Below are 17,472 nucleotides of genomic sequence, written 5' to 3' on the forward strand. Positions count from 1 at the left end.
AAATGTAATTATATATGTGTTTTCCGATGGTCTTGGCGACCCCTGTGAAAGGGTCGTTCAATCCCCCAAAGGGGTCGCAACCCACAGGTTGGCGACCCACAGGTTGAGAACCGCTGCTCTAGAGGATTCTGGGTGACCCTTACCCAGTGCTGGGCACCCAGGAGGGGCTGGGAGGGATGGTGACAAGGGGCACCTGGAGGGGAGAGGTGTGACCCCTTTTTGCATCTCCCGGGTCAGGGACTGTCCCGCTGCAGACCCTGCGCTGCCATAACGACTACACCAGCCACATCACCTGCAGGTGGGCGGACACCCAGGACGCCCAGCGGCTCCTCAACCTGACCCTCTACCGCAGGCTGAACGAGTGAGTGACTCTGGGGCCCAGGGGCCGGAGGGCAGGGAGGGGCTGCTGTGTGAGGCCGTGCCAGGTGGGGGCTGGACAGAGGACAGAGGACAGAGGACTGAGGAGGGAGGCCCCTGCCCAGGAGCTGCTGCTCATCGGGTGACCGCCAGGCCCAGGAGCTGGTATCTGACGCCAGGGTTTCCGGGAAGAGCATGTGTGTTAATGTTGCTGTTGCTGGTGATAATCTTCTCTTATTTCATCACAATTTAACAAAATCGCCCGCACTCGTTCGATTTGAGAGGTGGGCGTAGCGGGGATAAAATGCCCACCCGGTTCACAGATGCGGAACCGAGGCTGTGGAGCTGAGGTGGCTCACCCCTCCCAGGGAGGCCAGCATCTGTGTTGGCCCGAGAGGCTGGGCCCCAGCTGTCCCCAGGGCCCTGAAACCTCCAGTTGGAGGAGCTTGTCCTTTCTCTGACACGGTGTCTGGGGCATGTGCCATTCGGGGAGATGCCTGGCGCCATGCTGGGGTTTGGTGAGGGTCCAACTCATAGCAACAGAGAGAATTAAACAGCTGGGGTCACAGGGTTCAAGGCCGCCCTGGGAGGCGTAGGTGCCCATGTCTCTCCCGAGAACCCCTGTATTTCTCGCTCTCCCCTCCTCAATACCACTGCACCCCCCGCCCTTGGCTGTGACCTGCTCCCTCCCCACTGAGACACCAGACTCCACGGAGAGAAGCCCCAGCCCCTCTGTGCTCTCGCTGCCCGGCCACACGCGCCGCCTCCCTGGGTCGCCTGCCGTGACTTCCTCCAGAGATTGAGCAGCCGGGGTCTCATCTGGTCTTACCACTCAAGGTCTCCAAGCTCCTGAGCCATAGATGGGCCCTCCCCTGGGATCATTTACCACCACTGAGCCCCACTGACAGATGCCAAGAAGGGGTGCAGCTCCAGGGTGCCCCCTGCCCCCCTCTCCTCCCGCCGGGGCCCACCCTCTGCCTCCTTTGTAACAACCCTCCTCTAGAGCGGTCCAGACCCAGCATGCCACGTGTCTTTCCAGTTATTCTCTCCGGAAACGACTCCCCCAGGAGTCTGCTGCCCCCACCAGGTCACCTGCTCCTGCTGGAGTCAGCAAAGCCCTCGTGGCTGCGAAGTCCAGTGGTCAGTCTGAGCCTCGCCCTCCCTGACCCCGGGCACCCCCGACTTGGACCGACCACAGGGTCCTCCTAAAGCACTTTTGCTCCTGGTTTCTGGCCACCAGGCTCACCTCTTGCCCTGTGTCTCCCTGGCCCATCCTTTCCTGTCTCGTCATCTGGTTCCTTTTTGGTTTTGAACTTGAAGAGTGAGGTGCCCCAGGGCTCAGTCCTCCACTCATATCGTGACCCAGTGGCAGAGGTCCAGCCTCAGGCTCCGGGCTCTCACTGCGCTCCCAGCCCAGACCTCCTCCGAAGCTGAAACCCAACCGGGGCACTCGCCTCTCCACATCGTCCCTTAGAAAATAAGTGTCACCCAACTGGTGTGGCTCAGGGGGTGAGCATCAGCCCATGAACCAAGAGGTCACCAGTTCGATTCCCAGTCAGGGCACATGCCCATGTTTCGGGCTCGATCCTCAATAAGGGGCGTGCAGGAGGCAGCTGATCAATGTTTCTCTCTCATCTATGTTTCTATCTCCCTATACCTCTCCTGTCCTCTCTCTCTCAAATCAATTTTAAAATATTTTAAAAAGAAAGGAATATCTCGCCCTAGCCAGTTTGGCTCAGTGGATAGAGTGTCAGCCTGTGGACTGAAGGGTCCTGGGTTCGATTCCGGTCAAGGGCACGTGCCCGGGTTGCAGGCTCGATCCCCAGTGTGGGGCATGCAGGAGGCAACTGATCCATGATTCTCTCTCATCATTGATGTTTCTATCTCTCCTTCTCCCTTCCTCTCTGAAATCAATAAAAAATATATTTAAAAAGAAAGAATGAAAGGAATATCTCTAAAAAAAAAAAAAAACAAAAAAAGAAAGAAAATAGGTGTCTTCAACCCCAAACATCCTAAACCAAATTCCTGCTCTGCCCCCAGAAGACCCTCCGCTCCAGTCTTGCCATCTCTCTTCACTAAACAGGGGCTCCTTGTGGCTCAAACCAAACACCGGGGAGGGTTGTGTTGTTGTTTTCATCTCTTTACCACCTTTCCTTCCCCATCAGAGCATCTAATCCATCAGCAAATGCTGTCGACTTTATCTTAAAATAGAACACGAATCTGGCCAACGTTACATTAACATCGCTACCTGGTTCAATCCATTTCCTGTCTCTTGGCATGGTCCTTCTGCTTCCAATAATGCCCCCCTACCCTCCAGCCCCCTTAAACCAATCTGTCCACAACCCAGCAGCCAGAGGAATTCTTTCAAAGCATATGTCACAGTATATCACGCCTTTGCACATAGCTCTCTAATTCTTCCCACTTACAGTGAAATCCAAATTCCTTTTAAGCGTTGGCCTCCTGTCACCTCACTCAATTAGCCTCCTAGACCTCCCAACCTCACATGCTCTATGCATAATGTCTAACTGCCTAGTCCTACAACACTACAAAGCTGAGCCTGCCCCAGGGCCTGTGCACTTGCAAGTACCTGAAATTCCCTTCCCCCCGGAATTTGCATGACTCCTCCCCCACCTCCTCCAAGTTTCTGCTCAAATGTCACCTTTCCCAGGAGGCCTTCCCTGTCTCCCCTATTTCCAATGGCATCCCCCACCCCAGACCTTCTGGCCTCCTCGTCACCCTTTCCTGCTGCATTTGTCTACATAAAGTTTTCCCCGTTTGACACGTGATTTATTTCATTCAGATGTTTCATGTCTGTCTCCCTCCAGCAGGATGTCGGCTCCGTGGAAAGGGATTGGGGTGTGTTCTGTTCACTGCCAGCCCCCACCCCACCCCAACCCCCGGCCCTGGGCAAAGCTTCGCATATGGAAACCACCCAATAATGTTGCGAGTGAGCGCTTCTTCATTCTAGACTGACCTGTGTCCTCTCCTGGCAGGTCCCCCCCAGAGCCAGTGTCCTGTGATCTCAGTGACGACATGCCCTGGTCAGACTGCCCCCCTCCCCGCTGTGTGCCCAGGAAATGTGTCATTCCCTGCAAGCTGTTCGTCACAGCGGACAAGGACAGCTTCTCGTTCCAACCCGACAGGCCTCTGGGCACCCAGCTCACTGTCATCCTGGCCCAGCATGGTGAGCTCGGGGTCCCTGGCTGGGGGTGGCCCCCAGTGTGGACAGTGGGCCCAGGGAGTGGCCATACTGCAGAGGGTGGGCTGGGGAGTGAGTCTTCAAGGGATGGAGACATTGGCCTGGGGTTGGATTTGGTCTCTTGAGCGAAGAGGATGTCTCCTTATGATGGAGGTGTTGGGGCAGGTGCAAGGTGAGGATCCCCTGGCTAAAGGCACCCCCACCGCCTGCCAGGGTGTTTTGTTCACTGCCTTCCAGCGCTGAAGGTTTCCCTTCTGAAGAACCGTTCTGATGATTCACATAAAAACGTACCAGGTTAGCCCTAGTTGGTTTGGCTCAGTGCATAGAGTGTCAGCCCTCGGGCCAAAGGGCCCCAGGTTCGATTCCAGTCAAGGGCATGTACCTCGGTTGCAGGCTCGATCCCCGGCCCCAAGTCGGGGAGTGTGCAGGAGGTAACCAGCCGATGTGTCTCTCTCACATCGATGTTTCTCTCTCTGTCTCTCTCCCCCCCTTCCTTCCACTCTCTCTAAAAATCCATGAGTGGGAAAGAGGTGCCCGTCTCTGCCAGTCTGGGCTGACGGTGTCCCGAAGGGCAGCTCTGACCTGCTCTGGCACGCCATGGTCCGTGCCCAGCACAGAACGTTTGTACCCTGTCTGCTCTTACTGGACTCTTTGTGCTTGGAGGTCGTCCCCGGGCGCTCAGACACAGAAGTTTCAGGAGGGCGGGAGCCAGGCCGTTCACTAACGAACCTCTCGCCCAGCCCTGTGGCTCCCAGCAGGGCTATGCTTGCTGGTGGTTGATGGAAGGATTTCATGAAAAGCATCTGAAGGTTGCCGACATGTACTCGTTCATTGATTCATTCACTTTGTTCCCCAAATCCACTGAACCACTGTATCGCAGGCCCCGGGGAGAGGGAAGGGGACCAGGACCCAACCCTGCCACCCCACGAGCTCCTTGATCACTCGGGGAGGCAGATGTGGGAACACATAAGCCCCCCAGGGTAAGCACTGTACAAATGGCTAGGTGGGGTGGAAAAGGAGCCAAGATTCTGCCTGGGGGAGGGGATCCAAGAAGGTTCTAGAGGAGGAGACTTCTATGCTGGACCCTAAGAGGTGCAGGACGTTGGCAGGTGGACAACACAGAGTAACATGAGCCACAGCGCCCTCTGCTGGGTCAGGGGTGCCACGCAGGCTACGTCCTGGGCAGTGGGGGCCTGGGGACTGAGGGAGGCTGCATTCAGAGCAGCGGTTCTCAACCTGTGGGTCGCGACCCCTTTGGCGGTCGAACGACCCTTTCACAGGGGTCGCCTAAGACCATCCTGCATATCAGATATTTACATGACGATTCATAACAGTAGCAACATTACAGTTATGAGGTAGCCACGAAAATAATGTTCTGGTTGGGTCACAACATGAGGAACTGTATTTAAAGGGCCAGAAGGTTGAGGACCACTGATTTAGAGATTCGTTGCCAGCACCTTGTACGGAGCGCGTGCTATATGTGCACGGCTATCTGCACGGCCTTCATTCACGGTCACACTGAATCCCACGGTTTGGCAGATGAAGGGCCTGCAGGCCACAGAGGATGGGGGTCCAAGGTCAGTGAGCTGGGGAGTAGGGGGCTGTGCTCCTCCTGGAACCCCAGCTGTCCACACACAGACCTGCAGGCCCTTCCCGCCCACAGTCCTCCAGCCCCTTATAGACCTCAACTCCCTCTCCCTCAGTGCAGCCGCCCGCGCCCAGGGACCTCCACGTCAGTGCTGATGGGGACGGGTTCCTGCTGACCTGGAGTGTGGCCCCCGGGGGTTCCCAGAGCCCGTGGCTGTCCAACCTGGAGTTCGAGGTTGTCTACAAGCGGCTTCAGGACTCCTGGGAGGTAGGGACCTCAGTGGCTCGGCCCGGAGGCCACAGGGACCCGGCCCAGCGGTGCCTGCTCCAGCAGCCCCTCTCTCCCGGCAGAATGCCTCCAGCCTCCACTCCACCGCCCCGCAGGCCCACCTGGGGCCCAGGCACCTCATTCCCAGCAGCACCTACGAGGCCCGAGTGCGCACCCGGCTGGGCTCTGACTCGAGATTCTCGGGCCGGCCCAGCCACTGGAGCCCAGAGGTTCGCTGGGACTCCCAGCCAGGTAAGGAGCTAAGGGAGTCGGGTGGGGGCGGCGCCCCTCTGTGGGAGGGCGGCTCATTACAGGTCCGCACAGGAGTCCGGGGGCCACCAACCTCTGTGCCACGTGTTAGAGTGTCTTCCCTGGCCCACCCGCCCATGTAGCTCCCCAGGGTCTGCACACTTTCTGCCCAGCAACCATTACAAAGGTGGTCCCTTGCCCTCCATCCTCCCCCCAGCGCTCTGAGCAGCTGTGCTTCCCTGAGAGCTGACCCATGTGCAGACACCACCATTCTTGTTCCGTCCCCAAACCCTGAAACTAGACGCTGTCCCCATTCCCGGGGGGCATGGGGGTCACAGGATTCACTCTGACCTGTGGCCACACGGCTGGCAGGGTCAGACTGAGATTTAACCCCCGTCTGGGCCCCAAAGCCCAGGTTCTCTCTGTGGCGAGTCCCACGGTGGGCAGCCACTGAGAGCCAGGAAGGAATGAAGGAGGGAACGAGCAGGGGGTGTCTCTGTCCCAGGGGACAAGGCCCAGCCCCAGAACCTCCAGTGCTTCTTCGATGGGGACACCGTGCTCAGCTGCTCCTGGGAAGTGAGGTCCGAGGTGACCCACTCTGTCTCCTTCACCCTCTTCTACAAGCCCAGCCCCAACGAGGGGTGAGTGTCCCCTTCCTCTGTCCCCTCCCCTCCTCTAGGCCTTGCCCTCCTGCCTCTGGGTGCCCAGCAGTGGCCCAGCTCACCCCGAGGTCTCATCCCATCGTGGCCCCTTTCCCCTCCTGCCCTCACCTCTGCATCACCCTCAGGGAGCAGGAGTGTTCCCCGGTGCTGAAGGAAGCCAGTGGCCCCTTTGTCCACCACCTCTGCCGGGTGCCCGTGGCCGACCCCGGGAACCACAGCCAGTACATCGTCTCTGTTCGGCCAAAGCAGGAAGAGAAGTTTATAAAGAGCTCGGAAAACAGTGAGTTTGCCCCAGCCTTCGGGGACCGGGGGGGGGGGGGGGGGGGGGGTGGAGTGGGGGGGTTGGGGCAGCTGTGTCTCCTTGTATAAACCATGTAAACTCAGGGTTCCTATGTCCCGTCTGGGGATCGGCCAGGTTGCAACCTTGGCCTCTGCCCCTTGCTAGCTGCCTGACCTTGACAAGAGCCTAATTGTCTGAGCTCACTTTCTCTGTCTGTGACACGTGGATGGTACTTCGTGCAGAGCGAGCATGTCCGTTAGTGCCCGGAACAGTCCCGGCTCTAGACTAGAACCCATGATAGTGATTTTATTTTTACTGAAATGCGATGAGTAACCCACGCTTGGCGTCACCTCGATACAAAACAAGTGAATCTCAGCCTCGGTCAAGAACAGGGCCGCTCAGGTCCAATCGGATGACGTGGTGAAATGGGGGTGCAGAGAGCCCGAGATGGGCGGGACCTGGGGTGCTGGGGCCGCTGAAGACAGCACCTGTGACCAGCATGGAAGGCAGGAAATGTTCCAGGGGAGGGATGCTAAGAAGAATGTTCCCTAAAAGTTTCCTCCCTCCAGTCCAGATGGCGCCCCCGACGCTCAACGTGACCAAGGGCAGAGACGGCTACATTTTGCGCTGGGAAGTGAAGATGTTCTATAATCACATAGAGTACACCTTCGAGGTCCAGTACAAGAAAGACACAGCCTCCTGGGAGGTGAGGGGCCCGGAGGGGCCTGCTGGGGGGAGGCGTGTGAGACACTACCTGGAAGGCGCCACCTGCAGGTGACCAGTCTGAGGAAGCCACAGGGACCTGGTGATCACAACCCTGAGGCTCAGGGAGATGAAGTGACGAGGTCAAAATTAACACCTGTGACCCTGAAGGCAACCTAGACGGCAGGGCAGGGAGGGCAGAGAGGTGCTGGATGAAGGGTTTTCAAAAGCCACAGAGGGGACCCTTCTGCAGAGGAACCTCCTCCGGACATAGCTGTGCAGCCACCCAGAGCAGAGCCGCTCCCGGTGAAGCAGGCAGGGCCCCAGCCCAAGGCTCCGTCCAGGTCCCCACCCCCAGGCAGCCCTGGGTCCGTGTGCAGAACCTGGGGCTCCACAGAGGCCAGACCAGAAACCTCGGAGCCAGTCCCAGACCTGCGGGCTGGAAATGGAGAAACCGAGGCCAGGAGGGGGTGGGTCTGGGATTAGGCCCCAGGCACCTGAACCCCCGACTCAGAGCTCAGAGTCCAGTCACCCTGCTGCATTCCCGAGAGGCCATAATTGGGGTCCAGGCTGCCCCGGGGAGCTGGGAGGACCAGGGGTCTTAAGATGAGGATGGGCCTGGGTGACCCCTTAGGGCAGTGATGACACGCGTGTCAGATGTGACACGCGAACTCATTTTTTGGTTGATTTTTCTTTGTGAAATGGCATTTAAATATATAAAATAAATATCAAAAATACAAATATTTTTTTTACTATGGTTGCAAATATAAAAAAATTTCTATATGTGACACGGCACCAGAGTTAAGTTAGGGTTTTTCAAAATGCTGACACGCCGAGCTCAAAAGGTTCACCATCACTGCCTTAGGGTTTCTGGGCCTCAATGTCACAGGGATGCATTGCAAGAGGTGTGGTCCCGGGTCCCACCCAGAGTCCTCTCTCTCTCTCTCTCTCTCTCTCTCTGGGTCTAAAGGAGGGACCACTCCTTGGTGGGAGCAGTCCTGCCTCAGACCTGAGGATGCAACCACAGCGAGGGGTGGGGGCTGGCGGGTAGCAGAGACCCGGGCTGGGAGGGGTTTGCAGCTGTGCCTACATGATCCCCGGAAGTTGCCTCCGCCTCAGCCACCTTGCTGACACACCTGCCCCCGCAGGAGAGCAAGACAGAGCCCCTCCAGAACACGCGCGTCCTGTCGCTGCCGCCGCTGGAGTCCTCCACCAGGTACCAGGCGAGAGTGAGGGTCAAGCCCTACAAAGGCTACAGCGGGATCTGGAGCGAGTGGAGCGAGGAGAGCTCCTGGGACACTGAGTGGGGTATGTCTCCCCCCCCCCCCCCCCCAGCCACACACACACCCTCCCTTCCCGCTACAGCCCAGCTGGGGTGAGGGTTAGGGGCGATGTAGACACAGGTGTGACTGCACCCACCCCAGCATCCTGTCCTCCCAGGGGACACTAGTCATTGAAAAATGACGCCTGCTGTACAGCACAGACCGCGGATGAGGCCTTGAGAGCAGAGAGGAGCAGGTCTCATCATCATGCCTCCCTCACATGGGACCTTAGTCCTCTGTTAATATGACCCATGGCTTCATTAGCCTTTGTGTCCGCCACTAACCAGTGACCACTCAGCACAAAATTCTAGTTACCACCCACAAACATCAGGGCCTCCGGGCAGAGGTCTGAGCTGGGAAGGTTTGGGTCTGAGTTCTTATCTTCCCCATCTCCCTGCTACTTTCACTCGGCCTCACTTTTTTCCTGAGCCTCCAGCTTTTCCCTCCCGGGTGCTAATGCTCCTTTTCTCTCCTGGCTGCCGGAAGTGCTGCCCACGTGGGGCCTGGCCCTCGTCCTAGTCTTCACCACCCTGGCCTTACTCCTGGCCCTGCGTTTCTGTGGCACATACGGGTACAGGTAAGGGGACTCCGTGAGGAGTGGGGGTGGGCGTACCCAGGATCCTAGGGGGGCCACAGGGATCCCACAGCGGATCCCTCCAGTCCCTACTCCGCCACCCACTCCCTGGGGGTTCCTGGGCAAATCTCACCCTCTCCTGGGGCCTCAGTTTCCCCCCTGTATCTGAGCATGGGCAGCTGCCAAGGTCTCAGGTGGCTGTCACCTCCCTGCTGTCTTTCCAGGTTGACCCACAAGTGGGAGGAGAAAATCCCCAACCCCAGTAAGAGCCAACTGTTCCAGGTAGGACCTGCGGCAGGGCGGCTGTGGTGGGAAAGGCTCCTCTGCCCTGTGCCCATGTCCCCGTGCCCATGTCCTCCTCCCCTTCCTGGGGGGGTGGAGAGTGGGACACAGGTGGCCAGGGGAGGGGCTGGGAGGCTCTGAGAGCAAGGCCCGCACCTGTGAGTTCATCCCTGAAGACCCCCGGCCTCGCAGTCACAGGGGCCCTGCCGTCAGGGGCCCCGTGGGGGAGGAGAGGGTTGAGGGTGGGGATGCCAGGAGTGCACAGCTGGGCTCGGGAAGAGGGCGGTGGGAGGCAGGAAGGCTCTCCCAGGACAGGACAGCAGGATCCGGGTGGCCCAGGGGAAAGGTCACTGTAGGCAGAAGGCAGGTGGGGATGAGACAGGGACTCTCCACGAAGGACTGAGGAGGGGGGGGCCATGAGGCTGGGCGCATCACAGGAGGCCGAGGGGACCGCAGAGGGAACGAGGGTGGGGAGGGTCTCGAGGCCAGTGTGGGAAGACTAGGGGGTGAGTATGGAGGCAGCCACAGCCCAATAAGCAGGCTCACCAGAGCAGGGTCCCTGTCCTCAGTGCTGGGGTGGAGGACCCCAGGAAGTCCCAGCCCCTCTCTGGCCTCCCCTCCTGGTGTCAGAGGCTGTGCCTGGTCCTGACCATGCTGAGCTACCCCCCTTTTCCGGGGACTCACTGAATCCCCTGCCGCCCCCACAGCCCTCCCTCCAACACCAGCCCGCAGTCCCACACCCACAGGCACAAACGCCCTCTCTTCCAGGACGTGAGTGCGGGGCGCTGGCCCCCAGGCGGCGTGTCGGCCCTCACCAGCAGGAGCCCCGCACACAAGGGGCCATGGGGCAGCCTCTTCCCTGGGCTGGAGGGGTGAGTGCCTGGGCCTGGGATCCCTGGGAGGCGGGAGGGTGGCCCCATCGTGCACAGGGGAGGTCAGAGGAGGTGGCCTGTCACCTGTGGCTCAGGGTGGAGAGGCAGAAGGAGGCGGTTGGCACTGAGCAAGAAGCATCCCAGTGGGACAGCTGGAGAACTTCCTGGTTCCCAGCTTAGCAAGAGCCAGAGCTCAGGTTTGACAGGTGACCTCTCTGTGCCTGGGGACAGCCCGCACTGCCTCGGCCTCCTGGGGTCAGCACCTGAGCCGCCAGCACTGCTAACCCCCAGGACAGGGCACTGCAGGCTGCGGGTGAGGACTGAGGGAATGACAGCATGGGCATCGGCCTGGGCCCTGAGGCTGGGCCCGGCCAGGAGCAGAGGGTGAGAGGGACACATCTGGGAGAGGACCTTCAGCAAGAGCGCGGAGGCTGGAGGGCCAGGCCCACAGGGAGGTGGAGCACGGCCGGTTCCCTGCTCTGGGGTCCCCGTCTACCGCGCCTCGCCCCCTCTGTGTTCTCCGTGAGCCCTGCTGGCCCCAGCACCACCCCCCCCCCCCCAGCCCCTCCTGTATGAGCTGAGGTGTCTGCCCAGGGTGTCCCAACATCTCACACCTGCTCTCCCCACAGGGTGTTCCCTGAAGACCGCATGCACAGCGAGGTGTCACCTCTCACCGTGGAGGACCCTAAAAATGCCCCTCTCACCATGGAGGACCCTAAAAATGCCCACGACTCACCATCTGAGCCTTACACGACTCCGGCAGCCTCAGACCTGCCCGCGGAGCTGCCCCCAAGCCCCGCGCCCTGCCTGTCGGCCCCCTCGAGCAGCCCTGAGAGCCAGGGTTCCGGCTTCCACTTCAACGGCCCCTACCTGGGGCCGCCCCACAGCCGCTCCCTGCCGGACCTTCTGGGCCAGGAGGAGGCCCCGCAGATGGGTGGGAGCCAGAAGCCTCTGCCCCCAGGGTCCCTGGAGTACCTGTGCCTGCCCCAAGGGGAGCAGGTGCAGCTGGTCCCGCTGGCCCAGGTGATGGGACAGGGCCAGGCCAGGGGTGTGGAGAGGAGACCCTGCGGGGGGGCGGAGGGGAGCCCCTCCATGGAGACTGGGGCGGGCCCTGTCCCTCAGGCTCCTGGGCTGCCTGTGTGTGGTCAGGGCCTGAAGGACAGCCCCACAGCTGTGTCTCCTGTGTCCGGGGAACCTGCGGACAGCATCGTGGCCTCTGGTTATGTCACCACCGCAGACCTGGCACTCGCCTTACCCACAGAGGCACCATCTGCCTCCCGGGTCCCTCCTCCAGGCCGCCCCTCAGAGCAGAACCACAGCCTCTATCCCCGACTGGCATGTGGGCCCCTGGAAGGTCCCGCCCCTGTGAAATCAGTGATTGACAGCTATGTGGAGCTCCCTTCCACCATGGGCCAGTCCCCTAAATCCCCTCTGGGCAGCCCTGCCCCTCCTGCAGCCAGCGGCCACGTCCTGAGCCCAAGGGAACCCCGGGTCGATGTGACCCCAGTCTCCCCGCACCCCGAGGGGCTCCTGGTCCTGCAGCAGGTGGGTGACTATTGCTTCCTCCCCGGCGTGGGGTCTGGCCCCTTGTCCCCCCAGAGTAAGTCCTCTTCTCCTGGACCCTGTCCTGAGATCAGGGACCTGGACCAGGGCTTCCCGGCCAAGAAGCCTTCCTGTCCGGCCATTCCCCAGGTGCCCGCCATTCAGCTCTTCAAAGCCCTGAAGCAGCAGGACTACCTGTCGCTGCCCACATGGGATGTCAGCAGGCCTGGGGAGGTGTGCTGAGACCCTGTGGGCCTGGGGTCACGTGGGAGGAGAGGGTTGCCTTCCTTCCTGCCCTGCCTTTCTCCCACCAGCCTCTGTGTTTTCCACACTCATTTCTGCAAAGCCAAGGAGAAGGGGCCAGGAAAACGCGAGAACTGCCTATCTTCTCCCTTGACCTTGAGCAAGGCCAAGCTTCTCTGTCTCTCTTACACACACACACACACACACACTTTTCCTTCAAGTTCACAGACTTTTAGGTTCTGAATTTTTAGAATGTTCCATCCGTTCTCGTTCCATTTGCCCTCGTTTTCTCTGTTACAAGGTTTCCCTGCTTGGGCTCGTTCCTACTTTCTCTTTTCCCTGATTTATTATTAGAGCGAGTTCGAGGTCCCAGCGCGGCCTGTCCTGAGATGCCACGTCGCAGTCACAGCCTATGCTGATGCCGCCGTGTCTGGCTGTGTTGTGGGACCTGTGTCTGTAGCCTGGTCCAGAGAGTCAGGAGCTCAAGGTTCCAGCCCGGGGTGCAGGCGGTGGGAGGCGGGAGGCGGGGCTCAGGGCGGGGGCCCTGAGGGTTGAAAACTTGGAGGAGCAGCGCAGGACTGGGCCTGCCTTTGTCGGGCCCCGTGGCCCCAGATGTGGTGACAAAGCACCAGTCTCTACAGTCACCCCAAGAAATGGCCGTGGTGAGGGGTGTGCAAGGGAAGAGCTGTGCTGAGCTCCTGGAAGCCTGGTGGGGTCACAAAGGCGACTGGGAGGTGTCGGGGCACAAGGCCTGCACCGGGGACGGCCGCTGCCCTGAGGGTGTGAGGTGCAGGTTCCTGGCGATCTTCCTGCACCCAGAGGGGAGTCCGGAACCCACATCTACTGCGGGAAGTGGGAGAGAAGGCTCAACAAAGGAAATGATTGAAGGGCACGTGCGCTCTAGGGCAGAGATGGCGACCCTTTTGAGCTCGGCGTATCAGCATTTTGAAAAACCCTAACTTCACTCTGGTGCCGTGTCACATATAGAAATTTTTTGATATTTTCAACCATAGGAAACAAAGACTTATATTTTTGATATTTATTTTATATATTTAAATGCCATTTAACAAAGAAAAATCAACCAAAAAAATGAGTTCGCGTGTCACCTCTGACACGCATGTCATAGGTTCGCCATCACTGCTCTAGGGCTTATAGACCAAATCGCCCGGCTGCCTCTTCTCCAGGAAAACCTTCGACTCCAACTACCACCAGCTAAGTCTGAGGGCTTTGGGCCTATGTCCGGGCCTAGGAGGGGATGATGGTTCTTTTAAATCTTTGCCTTCCTGCTCTGCAAAAGTAATAGCATTAAATTGTTTTAATTTGCATTATTTCCTAACTTTCAAGTTTGCACGTATTTTTATATTGTGGGCCTCAGTATTTTTTTTTTTTTTGTATTTTTTTTACTGGAATAAGGCCATTAAGGACTTTGTTCTTTCGGGTGCTCAGCGTTTTCTGATGGAGTTTTTGAATCTATTTATATGGTCTTTCACGAATGGTGCCAGTTTCCCCCCCTCGTTTGTGGTTTGTCTTTTAATTGTGTAGACGGGGCTGTGGGTGTCCACAGAGCGGTTTCTCGGGGAACGCCCACCAACAACACTCCGGTGTTTGTGTGAAATTTACGAAGGCCTTCCCACTTCAAAAGTGCTTTTGTCCTGATGGGTTGACTTGTTTCTCGTTCTTTTTGCGTTTCAAGCTTCTCATGTGAAATTGTAATGATTTGGGGACGTACGCGTGAGAAGTGGAGGCCAGCCGTAGGCTGCCCCGCCGGGAGTGGCCAGGTGGTTTTGCATTATTCGATGAGTCACCTGTTCTCTGTCCACAAGTCCGAAAGGCTGCTCTTACCATACAGAAAGGCCCCGCATGTACTTAATTTCTAGGCTTTCCATTTATTACATTGTTCTCTCCATGGCGCCCTGCCTTTTTGGTGGTTCTTGCTAACTTTGTAATATGTTTCAATACATTTCAGAACAAATATTCTTGGCATTTTTGTTCACTAATCCTTATTCATTGCAGCAATGTCTGTGGCCAAAGAAAATTATAAGCAACTGAAGTATTCACCAAGAGTGAAATGAATAACAACAATTTTTGTGCATTTAAAGTACAAACCTGTGTTTAAAATGAATGAGGTGGACCTATGTGTATTAGAAAGAAGTCCAAGCTATTCATTCCAAAATGTTCAGACACTGTTAACTGAAAGAAACTGCAATAAAGTCTTTCTTATTCTAAAACCAAACCCTAAATGTGTGTAGCTGTGTGGGAGCAGGCGGGGATGGGTGCTGCTTGAAACCTCAGCTGCAGTAAGAGGCATGAATTCTGTTAAGCAGGAGGCTCTCCGGTCTTTGGGGCACTAGGTGAGTCTGGGGTAGTGTAACCCCGAGCATAGAAATGCTGTGCCCAGAGGGTGAGGAGCAGGGGGAGCTCCTGGGGCAGCCAGGAGGGAGTGAGGGAAAAGACAATGGGTGTGTGTGTGTGGGGGGGGGGGGGGCAGGGTAATAAAGGACATACGCTAAAAAAATTACCCATTGTTTTCTGAAATTCAAATATAACTGGGATCCCGTGTGTGCTCTCTCATGAGAGGGAAGAACTAAGTTATGAGACTGAGTTCCCCATAAGCATAGCTGAGGATTGTTGAGAGCGTGTTTCCGGCAGGCACAGCCCAGGCCAGTGGTCGGCAAACCGCGGCTCGCAAGCCACATGTGGCTCTTTGGCCCCTTGAGTGTGGCTCTTCCACAAAATACCACGTGTGGGCGCGCATGTATAGTGCGATTGAGATTTCATGGCCCATGCACAGAAGTTGGTTTTTGGCCTGGGCGAGTCTATTTTGAAGAAGTGGCGTTAGAAGAAGTGGGAGGTGTCAGTCGGTCAGTCGGTCGGGCGCAGGTGGGCTGAGGGGTATGCAGCGGGGGAGGCGCGCGTGATTCATGCACAAGTTAAGTGAGCCAGTCAGTCAGCAGTCTCATGTGCAGTGGTTAATGCTAGTTGCATCCGCAAATCGCGCCCGGGTGACAAAAGTACCTACTCGAAGCATAAAGTTACCTGTATTTTTCCAACCAGCTGCAAATCCTACAGGTATTTTTGTCATCAATTTAAGAATTGTAATTATTTTGTGTTGGTGGCTTTATTATGATAAAATGAGGACGTTTTTAGCAAAGGCCAGCTTAGGAGCATCCTAATTAAGTTAATAACAATGTACCTACCTATACAGTTTAAGTTTAAAAAATTTGGCCCTCAAAAGAAATTTCAATCGTTGTACTGTTGATATTTGGCTCTGCTGACTAATGAGTTTGCCAATCACTGGCCCAGGCAATTTAGTGGGATCAGCTCGCTTAACCCCCACAGCCCTCTGAGGCAGACACTGTCTCTGTCCCACGTGAGGGAACTCCTAAGGGAGGAAACCAAGGCACAGAGAGGTTACATGACTTGTCCCAGGTCAACCAGCCAGAAGGTAGCGAGTCAGGATTTGAACCCTGGCCCCCAGGGTTGAGAGCCTGCCCTTGAAAGCAAGGTCTCTCACCACACATAGAGGCCAGATGATTCGTGTTGCTGGACAAGGCAGGAAAACCCACAAACCAAGCTGATACGGTGGAGGGGGGACATTGAGACAGAGGTGACCGTGAAATGTGTGTATTTCTCTGGGAGCCAAGTGTAATGGGTGCAGGTTCTCATTCATTGAAGTCCCAAGAGACCTACTGTGTAGGACCACAGCTCCCTGAGAGCACAGCCCAGAGCGGTGCACGTAGCAGGTGGCAATGAAGGAATTGTCCCGGCTGGAGACCTCCAGGAAGCTGTCTCTGAGATGGAAGTAGACATGCAAAGGACATGCTGGGGAGGAAGCAAAGCTGGGCAGGCAGAGCCATCAGACTCCCAAGCCTGGCGGAGCACCTGCCAGCCTCGGAGAACTCTGGAGCAAACGTTGCCTGTAGAAGGGCCCCCATTGGGCAGGAATGGCCGGCCCAGGGGCCCTCGTGGTGTCCGTCACCGGTTGGGGGCCCTGAGAGAGGGAAGGAGCCAGAGCTGGAGGCTGTGCAGCTGAGCGGCTGGTCCTTCCTGGGAGGGGAGCCGAGCGGGCCCGAGTCTTTCACGTCCATTCACCTCCTGAAGGATATCTTGGCTGCGTCCAAGTTTGGGCAAAACGAATAAAGCTGCTGTCAGCATCTACGTGCAGGTTTTCATGTGCACATGGTTCAGCGCTGTAGGTAAACACCGAGGTGCGTGCGTGCTGGCTCACATGGGAAGAGTGTGTTTAGTTTGTCAGAAACGGCCAAGCTGACTTCCAAAGTGGCTGCAGCATCTCCAAAGCTGAGGGGAGGCGATAATCGCCCACCTGCTGCAGGACCAGGGACCCCTCGGGGGGCGGGGAGACTGGGGTCACATGGGCCCGGGGCTCCCTCGGGCTCAGGGCGTGGCTGCTGGCAGCAGGAGGGGCAGGGCTGCCTGGAGGGGACTTAGGGGACCGGCCCCTGGTCGAAGGGAGACCCACATCGCTTTGAGGTCTCCTCATCTGTGACGTGTGGCTAACAGATGACATTTGCCAGCCTGTGCCCCACACCCAACACCTGCAGGCCTGGGGACCCTCCATCCCGCTCTGTTCTGCCCACACCCCCAGGAGCAGAGCCCAGGGCCCTCAGGAGCCTGAGTCAGCCATCCATGTCCTCAAACAAACTTCTGGGATCCAATCATAAACCTGAAACATTACCCACCAGGAATGGAATAATAATGGAATAATGCCCCCGTGGCTGGTTTGCTGAGTGGTTAGAGTGTCAGTCCATGGACCGAAGAGCCACAGTTTCAATTCCTGGTCAAGGGCACATGCCTGGGTTGCAGTTTCGATCCCTGGCCTTGGATAGGAGTGGGTGCACAGGCAGCAAATCGGTGTGTCTCTCACATCAATGTTTCTCTCTCTCCCCCGCCCCCCACCTCCCTCCCATACACTCTTTCTAGATCAATGGAAAAAATATCCTGAAGTAAGGATTAGGGGGAAAAAAGGGGGAATAATGCAGCTTTATTATTATAAATGTGAGTCTCCAAGCTTTCCATGCTGGCATTTTTCCGGGTAATCATAACAATCTCTCAGCCCTGTCGGTGCGATCGCTCCCGGGCCTCCTCTCCTGCTCCCCAGTGATGCTTGGTAAACACGCCGATTCAACCAGCGCCTCGGACGACATCCCTCATCTCTCAGGGCACCGTCGAAGATCATTCAGGTAAAGGCTGCGGCCAATATGTTTCTAGATAAAACTCTGTACTCAGGGTGGATGGCTCAGGCAGCCCCCCAAAGCCTTCATCCTCAACTTCTGAAAACGGTTGTCCGTCGACAGCAGTCACTTCTACAGCAT

At 57.4% G+C, this 17,472-nt stretch overlaps 1 protein-coding gene across 7 annotated transcripts in view; it reads left to right on the forward strand.

Annotated features, from left to right (window-relative positions):
* The window catches only part of CSF2RB (colony stimulating factor 2 receptor subunit beta), a 38,015-nt gene extending 23,643 nt beyond the window's left edge, over window positions 1–14,372 (forward strand). For all 7 annotated transcript variants that reach the window (XM_070411050.1, XM_070411045.1, XM_070411044.1 and 4 more), the window contains 12 exons: window positions 238–361; window positions 3,351–3,541; window positions 5,260–5,411; window positions 5,495–5,663; window positions 6,166–6,301; window positions 6,448–6,602; window positions 7,172–7,308; window positions 8,453–8,612; window positions 9,113–9,203; window positions 9,425–9,482; window positions 10,251–10,354; window positions 10,984–14,372. In XM_070411050.1, the coding sequence (XP_070267151.1) occupies window positions 238–361; window positions 3,351–3,541; window positions 5,260–5,411; window positions 5,495–5,663; window positions 6,166–6,301; window positions 6,448–6,602; window positions 7,172–7,308; window positions 8,453–8,612; window positions 9,113–9,203; window positions 9,425–9,482; window positions 10,251–10,354; window positions 10,984–12,139 (2,633 nt within the window). In that variant the 3' untranslated portion in view covers window positions 12,140–14,372. The remainder of the gene's footprint in view (window positions 1–237; window positions 362–3,350; window positions 3,542–5,259; window positions 5,412–5,494; window positions 5,664–6,165; window positions 6,302–6,447; window positions 6,603–7,171; window positions 7,309–8,452; window positions 8,613–9,112; window positions 9,204–9,424; window positions 9,483–10,250; window positions 10,355–10,983) is intronic.
* The last annotated feature ends 3,100 nt before the right edge of the window (window positions 14,373–17,472 follow it).

The sequence above is a fragment of the Myotis yumanensis genome, unplaced genomic scaffold (assembly GCF_028538775.1).
Source record: "Myotis yumanensis isolate MYYU_CA2020_CCGP unplaced genomic scaffold, mMyoYum1.0.hap1 SCAF_3, whole genome shotgun sequence".
Classification (NCBI taxonomy): domain Eukaryota; kingdom Metazoa; phylum Chordata; class Mammalia; order Chiroptera; family Vespertilionidae; genus Myotis; species Myotis yumanensis.